The sequence below is a fragment of the Kryptolebias marmoratus genome, linkage group LG8, assembly GCF_001649575.2.
Source record: "Kryptolebias marmoratus isolate JLee-2015 linkage group LG8, ASM164957v2, whole genome shotgun sequence".
Taxonomy (NCBI): Eukaryota; Metazoa; Chordata; class Actinopteri; order Cyprinodontiformes; family Rivulidae; genus Kryptolebias; species Kryptolebias marmoratus.
Genome location: NC_051437.1, coordinates 5162095 through 5171684, shown reverse-complemented (window position 1 = coordinate 5171684; position 9590 = coordinate 5162095). Strand labels below are relative to the sequence as shown.

Here is a 9590-nt window from a genome sequence, read left to right as displayed (position 1 = left end):
CTGTCAGCCAATAAATGGGCGTGGCTTTTCTCAGACCCACATCCTTTGATTGGACACTGTGCACATTGGTCTGCCTCTCCTGAGGCAGACCAATGTGCACAGTTACAACTCACCAAACCAAACATTCACTTTGTGTACCTTATTGACGGATGCGCCAAAACTTTGTTGTCAGTGACTGTCTGCTCATCATGCTGCTGTTTGCTGTATCAGATGTGATGTCACAAGCACATAATCACGTACAGGGAGCATTTGTTTCGCTCCTTGTCTTACAAATAAGTGCCCTTTGACACAAACGTGCTAATCTCTGGAAAAAAAAAACCCATCATGAATATGCATCATGTCCCCTCTGCTGTGGGAGGACACTTGGATCCTCTTGTATTTAAATAGCGGGATCTGCTCCTGCTTCTCCACCTGCAAACGCTTGGTTGTGCCGAACACTTGGAGAAAATCAAGATTCAAAGTGAGTATCTGCTCGTCACCGGGGAAAGACTGCCTGGTTTTAACTATCTTTGTTTTTAAAAATAAATGTTGTCTTTTTCTTCAGAAAATGGAAGCCACCAGAGACATCATCCCTTTTGCCAAGGAGATGCTGAGACAGAAGCCCAGCTGGAGCATGCTGAAGATCTACGCGCTTGGCTCGACTCTGGCCGTGCTCGGAATGGTCGGCGGAGTGGTGGAAACGATCCTCCTGCCCTTTTACGACAATGACACAACCAAGGAGGAACAAGCAAAGTTTTTTATTGAGCAGAAGAAACAAAAGAAGATGGCAAAACCAGACTGTGCCTTTGGTTGCACTGAAGCTGAGGACATGATAGGAGTAGTGTGGTGTGAGGTGAAAGCCAAACATCTGGAAACAGCTGTGCAGAGAAGCACAGCCAACCGCCTACATGCTTCTTAAAGAGAACCCCCCCCGCACACACACCTCTGCAGAAGTGGACAGAGCAGTCACAGTGTTGGTGGCAGTGGTGGTAAACTGCGTCCCCACGTTGAACTGGTCCATTTTCATCCTTTAATTTATTTCAGAGCTGGTTAAACATGACATGTGTCCCCAAAAAACAAAGCTGAGCTGGTTTACAGAAAACTGCAGGATACAGTGAGGCTGCTGGGCAGCAAACTAATGATCGATATATGTTATAGAAGCAAACGAAATGTGGATGATTTATTTTATTTTGTACTGTAATAAACATTTTTTCTGCTATCATTTGAACTTAATGTGCAATGTGGGTTCAGAGAAGTAAAATTTTGTCGTACATTCCACATATAATACTAATCATTTAGTCAAAGACAAGAAGAACTGAGTGCTAAAATGAACAATGACATTAGCTCTTAATAGGAATAAAAAATTTTGTATTCAACTAATAGGTAAAACAAATAGTTAAATTAAAGGTCTAACATTCCTTGAGGGAATGCATATCACCCACTGTCTTTCATGCCAGAGTTTTAGACATCTAAAATACATCTTATGCTCAGCACGTTATGAGCAATATAAATTGATATTGCAAGATATCAAACCAGTATAAGTTGAGAATGACTCTGAGCTACTATCACATCAACTTTCAGCTCAATATCTGTTAAATTGAGTGAGCTATAATCATTTTTGTGTTAGCTGATATTGATTAGTTGTGGCAGTCATCTTGAATTGGATTGACTCCAAACATTAATCAGTTGTAGATGTTCATCCAATGACTACTTTCAGTAGGTTTAATTTAGATTTGTCCAGTGGTTCATGAGATATTTTGCTAACAGACAAACGCACAAACCCACCCACACAGGTTATTATTATTGTCCACCTTCGCTTTTTGGCAACGGATGACAAAATGTGACAAAAATGCAAATTACAGACGAGCACCTTAAATATTATTCTGTATCACAAACACTTTAAGACAAATGATAATAAACAAACGAAATGCAATATAATTTTTAAAACACCTCTTCGTGATTTGAAATTACATATTCAGTGTAAAAAAAACTTTAACTGTACCGTCCTGTATGTGATATAAAGAGTAGTGATTTCAATTTGCATATGGACGTTTTCTTAGAGACAATATTATTCTTCATGTCTGTCCTGTTTTAGTCGACGTGAACTCAAATCCGGAGGCGCTGCCATGTTAGCAGATGAACACTAGAGAGCAGCGTTAAAAACTAGTGTCGGAGGATTTTCCACTTCCGCAGAGAGCGGAAACGACGTCACCAACTCGCTACCATGTTTATTGTCGACCGCTAAACGCTTGATGAACAAGGAAAATGAATGTTTAATTTAATTTATACAACCAGGAAAGTCGAAATAATTGCAGATGGCGGATCCAGCGGTAGCATCGGGAGGGTCGCTGAATGCTGGCGGGGTAAGAGACGCCTTTTACGGCTTTACGGTCACGAGCGATGCCTGTTTGCGCTAAATTACCCTCTGAACAGGAATTAACCATATTTTATCCAAAAGGGAACCTACTTCCATGTGTTATGAACAATAGGGCTGATAAACTTAAGCTACGAATTTTAGTTTCTATGCTAAGTGCTGAAATTATTGACTGAATCACATGTGCGGAGAAACAAATTATCTCCTCACATAAGTGTCTTTTTTTCCATATAAAGCTAACGCCTTAAAGGTGAACAAGTTCAGCTTTTATCTCTTGTGTTTTCCCCTCAGCGTGGCGCTAAAGCAGTTTCCAGCCCTGCGGAGAACTACCACCTGGCCCGCCGACGCACCCTGCAGGTTGTTGCCAGCGCCCTGCTCACGGAGAGCGGCTTCGACAGCGCCGAGAAGGCCGCCGTGGAGACCCTCACGGAGATGCTGCAGAGCTGTAAGTAACAGTGTCCATCCACTGAACAGCTGAGTGCTCAGGCACTCTGCTTGTAGCTCTGTATTACCAGTGCTGCCACAGATAAAGTACCTAATAATACAGTTTAAATTTGTCATAATTAAGGAGGCTTTTATATGCCTGAATGATCAATAAGTCAGAGCTTCAGTAGCTGAACAACAATGATTAGGTATTGAAGGTATTGGTTAACTTATACTTTCAACACTTCATACTTATGTAGTTTCAGTCATTTTGATGCAGACTTTCATGCTCACCTTGGTCTCTCTTCCTACCCAGTTTGACAGTCATTGATTTAAAGTAATTTATGTCAGTCATGTTTGGAGAATTTGGTTAAAAACTAGGGCTATGGTCACAAGGTAATGGCAATAAATTAAAGAGTAATCAAGGACTAAAAGTTATAGTGAACAGCATTTATTTTAAGAATTTATAAAGCCAGTTCCTCACTTGGCTACAGCTGCTGGAGACTACTTGGTGACACAAAGTTGCGAGCAAATATGCAAATATAAGATGCAGTTTTACTGAATTCTGAGTGTTTGCAAACAGCGTGCCATGTGGCTGCATTTTGCACGACCAGTTTTTGAATATCAATGTTTTTCTGTTCATGGCTTTTCAAAACTATTCTGGTGGGTAACTATTTTTGTTACCCACCACTGCCTACATCATACCTACTCACCTTGTACCCACCTTGGCAGCCGCCCCCATATTTTTTATTTACTCTACTGGAGTACACTTCAGAAATAATTTGGACCAGATTTTTACAATTTTATTTATCCTCCATATGGGTCAACATTTGGGGCTCCAGATGTTTTCTGAATAACTTCAGATCTCAAGACGAGAGAAATTTAAAACGTAGTTCTATTTAAGTCAAGCATTAAGCTAGAAAAATTTTTAATGTTTGTCTAAAGCCTTTTGAAAACTGCTATACCACAAAAAATCTCAATTAAGAAAATTCCACCACTAGGTTCAGAGAGTTTTTAAATACAAAAACAAATCAAGTACAGGGTTTCCCCCAGCATATTATAAGCCTGGTGGGCTGCCAGGCTTCGGTGACTTTGCCGCTAGGCTAAGCTCCGCTTGTTTATTATAAATACATCATTTTTTTATTCACGTTTTTCCCACCAGCACCCCCAAAACTGCTACCTTTATCTAACTCACTGCGCAAGGGTACGCGCCAACAGTGACGCAATCGCACTGTCCCCGCCCCTGTGCAAAAGTCCCGCGCGGTGACACGTAGCGTGGTTGTGCACCTTTTGTAACTTCACGGACCGCACGCGCCACGCTCCATTCAAAATGGACGATTTCACTGCTCTAGCTAAGCTGGTTCGCCTGTATCAGCATTTCTATGATCCCTTAATGAGAGATCACAAAGATAATCAAACGGTTCAAAACTCACGGAAGGAGATAACTGCTGCAGCCCTGAGGCTGAGCCGCCTTTAACTACCTGGAGTTGGCACGTCGTCGGAGCCGCAGCAATAAACATAGAACGAGCGGGTTTCATCAAAAATGGTTAGTTGAGCTCAAATTCAGCGGGTCTTTCTTGTAGTGCAAAAGATATCAAATGCAGTTTCAGCCATAAGAATAAAAGAATATGTTGGTAACTCTTAACAGTTTCCAGTCTTCTTACTTAAGAAATGAACAGCAACAGAGCAGCATTTTCCATATAAAAAAGTGCATACTGAAAACATGACTGTTTAAACCCGAACCAGGTCCAGATAATAGACGTTTTTGCTTCTTCCTTTTTAAGGAGCTCCTCCTCTGTGCTCCCAGCCGTGCTGCTCTCCGCTTCTGTGCTCTGACGCCGGCTGATTACGTTATCAACAAGTGTTACTGCGGTCAGCCGGTAGATTACAGATCTCTATCATTGGCTAAATGTCTATCGTTTCTACCGTGTACCGTGTATATCGCTCATTCCTACTCCATAGTAATGCCGTTCCCATTTGTCTCCAGCAGTCACAGTCCGGTGAAATACTGACTTCAGGGTTGGAGCTTTGTTAAGCTTAGAGCTAGAATTACAAAATGGTGAAAGCATGAATCAACCCGGAGCCAAAAGGAACAATGTCTGAATGAAAACTTGGTTGTTTCTTGTGGGTTGGCTCAAGACTTTTGCACAATACTATGTCTGTTTTTCTACACACGTGAAGTGTCGTCAAATGAACCAGGATAAGAGAAGTTATGCTTGGAGTACTGTCATAAATTTGTTAAGTGCACAGTTGATTCTTATATTTTATCAGCCATTTCTTGTGTTGTATAAAAATTCATAAGGAGTGTTTTGAAACACTAACTCTGTCTTTTTCTTTTTTCATTATTTTTTTAAGATATAAGTGAAATAGGTCGATGTGCTAAAGCGTATTGTGAACACACAGCCAGGAGCGTCCCAACCCTTTCAGACACAGTGATGACTCTCATTGAAATGGGTAAGACTGCAAGTTCACCAAAATAAAGACATTTAATTTGCTGCTATAATTCTTCAAACTGATGGTTGTGTTTTTAAAGGTTTCAACGTCGACACACTGCCTGTGTATGCCAAACGATCGCAAAGAATGGTCATCACTGCTCGTAAGGAAACTTTCATTCTCACATGTTAAACTTTGACACCCACACAGATTTTATACTTCTCTTTTATTGCTTTTATAAAGTGATTTAAATGTAACTAATGATGAATTGCTCTCGACTGGTTTTAAATTTGAATTTTTTAGCTCCTGTGACCAACTCCCCGGCGCCACCTAAATCCCTGTCAGCTGGACAGAAACGCACTCATCCTGCCCACATTCCCAGCCACTTCCCAGAGTTCCCAGACCCTCACACCTACATCAAAACACCTGTAAGACAGAAACCTTTCCTTATAAAGATCCTACAACAAACAAAGTCTTGCTTCCTCTGAGGTGACGAGGCGTTAAACAGCAACTCAATGAGGTTTGCTTTCCCTCCTGCAGACGTTCAGAGAGCCCGTGTCAGATTACCAGGTGGTGAGAGAGAAAGCAGCAACCCAGAGGAGAGACGTCGAACGAGCTCTCACACGTTTCATGGCCAAGACCGGAGAAACTCAAAGCCTCTTCAAAGACGACATCACTGCTTTCCCATGTGAGTGAGCAAGACTGGGCTTAGTGGTTCCATTGGGTTTGAACCTGTTTATAATCCTTGTATAACACAATCCTTGTTACTGTTGCCAGTGATCGCCGCCCGGCCGAGCACCATCCCGTATCTCAGCGCCCTCCTGCCCTCGGAGCTGGAACTGCAGGCTCTGGAGGAGACTGACTCTTCTGAGCAGGACGACCAGACGGACAGTGAGAACACAGCAGGAAATATCATCACTGTAAGTTCTCTAAGATAAACTCTAATGACTTTTTCTATTGTTGTATTAAAAAAAATAGGTTTTCTAAATTAGGTTACAGACTTGTAGGTGGAAGAGCATTCTGCCACATATACTGAATCATCTGATTTTAGTTTTTCTAAACTTCTTCTCAGTGGTTCCAGAGCAACCGAGAGCGTATCAACCACAGATCAGCAAAAAAAACACTAACAAAGATGACTATCTTTTTTTTTTTTTGAGTTGCAGCAGTTCATAGCCAGGCTTTTCCTATTTAACAACAGTTGGATTGGGCTGATGGCGCAGTTTTACAAAGGGTACTTGTCTTACTGTAGTACACACAGACACACAAGGGATGTCTTGAATAAAAATAGAGTTCCTCTTAATGAACCAAAAACAAAGTTCCTCAGAAAATAAAGAACTCCTTTTATAGATGCCCAATAACTGCAGCTGAACAGAGGTCAGCTGAAAAGAAAAATTGGACTCATGTTGTCAAGTCAGACTTTCCTCCTTCATGGTTTTACCAACTGATGATAAAATGCTGAAGCTCCTACAGTGTGAATAATTTCACAGCATGAGAGCTAAAAGCACAAGAAAACAATATATTATATCTTAACACTGCTGTAGTTTTTATATTACACAATTTTTACGGAGAATTTAGTGGTTATTCACAAATAGCAGCAGCTATACCAGCAACTTCTGGTCCAGCCTGGGGTTAATTAAAGCAGAAATTTAATTTAGGTGCTTTTTAATCTGCGTTGCCTTTGGGATTTATTTTTAAGAAACAAGAAACCCTTTCCACAGCTTTGCTGATGATATGAAGGTTTATCTGCATCAGTCCACTCTTGAACTGTCTAAATGACATTAAAACATGGTTAAAATAAAGTTTTCTGAATGCCAGTGAAGTGAGATTTATTTATATAGCACTTTTCAGCAACAAGGCGATCCAAAGCGCTTTACAACAGAAACGAAAACAGAATCCAATACAAAATGTAACAAAAAAAAAGAAAAACACAACAATCATGTATAATCTAAATGAATCATGTATAATCTAAATGAAATATAGGATAATCTAAATAAAATCACGAAAACAGACATATCTAAGCATGAGCTGAGATAGTCAAAATAGTGGCTAAAATAATCTAAATGAAATCAGTCAGTGAGAATAAGACGGTAATGATCTTGACACTCTTGGTCCTCTGCTGTCAGGAATCTGGCTGCTATTTCTGATAGAGCTTTTAAAATGGATGAACACATTAATGTAGTTGTGAAATCAAGTTTTTTCTATTTAAGACTTATCGCCAAGGTGAAAAGACCTTGTAATAGGGATTCACGCTTTTATTACTTCTCAGTTGGACTGTTGTAACACTTTGCATGTTAGTTTAGATAAATTATTTCTGCATGACACAAACCATCCAGAACACATAACCCCAGTCCTGGCTTCTCTCCATCGGCTTCTTGTCTGTTTCCCTATTGATTTTTAAGGTTTTACTGCTTGCTTTTGAAACTGTTTTTGTAGTTTTAAAAGGTCTGGCCCCATCATCTTTATAAGATAATCTCAACATCTCCACTCCAGTAAGAGCAGTCTGGTCAACTAATCAGCTTCTTATAGATGTTCCAAGATCCAAACTAAACTATAAAGATGATCAGGCTCATCGAGTCGCTGCTCCAAATCTCTCTTCATATATGGACTGTCAGATTCTTTTAATCTATGTTTAAGACCAATCTTTTGTCCTTGGCATTTGATTCAGGCAGAGTTTGAGATCCAATTAAAGCTGACAGTTTTATGATAAGTTTTTGTATTTTATTTTACCTCTACTTGTTCTTGTAATATATCTTGTATTTCTTTGCTTTCATAACATAACGTTGACATGGAAATTGATGGCAATGTAAAGGTTTTAATAAGAGCAAATGCATGAACTACTATAAAAGTTTGAAGATTGGAGCTGTTTTAAGACAGCAGTGATCTGCTTTGGAAATAGATCTGCTTAAAAAAAAATTTTCTTGTGAAAATGGTCTGAATGGAGAATGAATGGAGGATGATCGGAGCATTTTCACAAGCAAATAATGAAAATTTCAAAAATGTGATGTATGAAATTGTTACACCATAATAATTTTCACTTGTGTTTCCGTCATCCAGGACGATCCCAGCGCCGACAAAGAGAACTCCATGCTTCCTCCCAGCAGCGTTGTTCCATCCGCCAAAGCCAGCGAAGACAACATGATCGACAACCCGTACCTCCGGCCAGTCAAGAAACCCAAAGTGAGGAGGAAGAAATGAGTCAGGACCTCCTTCAGCCATCAGATTTACTCATGCCTCAGTGGTTGGTGCTCTCAGCAGTCTGGTCAGTGATTGGCTCCACAGAGAGGAGTGTCCCGGTGTTCAAACCTGCTATGAGAGCAGGGATCAGCTCCACAGGGACCAGTGCTGCTGCTGACTCACATGTGATCAAGATCGCTGTTTTTGTCATTACACTTTTTACAAGCACTCACTTTGTGTATATACTTTGTGTAAAGTCATTTTCTAATTAACTAATATGAAGATCATAGAGGAATATGTCTGCTGTAGTGAATTTAAAAAAAACTTATTTTTTATGCTCTTGATATAATTTTTTCTTGACAACAGGTTTTCATTTTTGTTTGTTTTTTTGATGAAAACTTTAGTAAAATAAGATGACAACAACATCTTGTGTCAGCGTCATGATGGGTTTTCTTTCCTCAGCTTTAGAGTTAGAAGTACAAACTCAGATAGGCCAGCCTGTTCCTCTGTTTAACAAACTCCTTGTCACTGGTTAGCTGAGGAGGAAAGACAAATAAAAGCATCTGTTGTTCAGTCATGTATAACAAGAAGGAACTTATTAGACAATTTTGAATTTGCTAATTGTGGCTGTGTAATTTTTTTATAGAACATGTAAAGAGATAATCTGATCATAGTGAAAGGATAAGTTATCAGTAGATAGTATCTTATCAGCTGTGACATCAGTCAGAGCATGGCGCATGGAGAAAGGAGCAGAAGTCTTCACCCAGGCTAGGCTAATGGCTGGCCAAACAAGTGTCAGTTTTATGCAATTTTCAGACTTATGAAACAACAAACATACAACACTACATTAGCTAATATTAACACTTTTGTGTGAGACCATTTGTTTAGTTTGTCAGTGTTTTCTCAACCGAACAATGTTCAAGTTACTACAGGAATGCACACATACATTTATTAAGTCATTTTTTTACACACCTGATCAATGCATTTAATCAGTCCAAAACTTTACCCAGCTCCCAGCAGACCGATACATTCAGCAGCCTCTCAGCACCATTTGCATTCATCTATATATACAGGTGCTGGTCATAAAATTAGAATATCATGAAAAAGTAGATTGATTTCAGTAATTCCATTTAAAAAGTGAAACTTGTATATTATATTCATACATTACATACAAACTCATATATTTCAAATGTTTATTTCGTTTAAT

At 39.6% G+C, this 9590-nt stretch overlaps 3 protein-coding genes across 3 annotated transcripts in view; 2 read left to right on the top strand and 1 right to left on the bottom strand.

The window, feature by feature from the left end:
• Positions 1–306: 306 nt before the first annotated feature.
• g0s2 (G0/G1 switch 2) lies at positions 307–1212 on the top strand. The gene is made up of 2 exons (XM_017419161.3): positions 307–460; positions 545–1212. Exons 1-2 carry the CDS (start codon positions 338–340, stop codon positions 896–898), a joined length of 477 nt encoding a protein of 158 aa, XP_017274650.2. The 5' UTR covers positions 307–337; the 3' UTR covers positions 899–1212.
• Positions 1213–2166: 954 nt separating this feature from the next.
• On the top strand, positions 2167–8808 carry taf8 (TAF8 RNA polymerase II, TATA box binding protein (TBP)-associated factor). Its single transcript, XM_017419137.3, has 8 exons — positions 2167–2342; positions 2645–2798; positions 5132–5230; positions 5310–5372; positions 5513–5637; positions 5750–5897; positions 5987–6129; positions 8264–8808. Exons 1-8 carry the CDS (start codon positions 2295–2297, stop codon positions 8402–8404), a joined length of 921 nt encoding a protein of 306 aa, XP_017274626.1. The 5' UTR covers positions 2167–2294; the 3' UTR covers positions 8405–8808.
• Positions 8809–8811: 3 nt separating this feature from the next.
• LOC108237600 (protein pitchfork) overlaps positions 8812–9590 on the bottom strand; it is a 7376-nt gene continuing 6597 nt past the window's right edge. Inside the window, exon 5 of the mRNA XM_017419138.3 lies at positions 8812–8919. Coding sequence (XP_017274627.1) covers positions 8854–8919 — 66 coding nt within the window. The 3' untranslated portion in view covers positions 8812–8853. The remainder of the gene's footprint in view (positions 8920–9590) is intronic.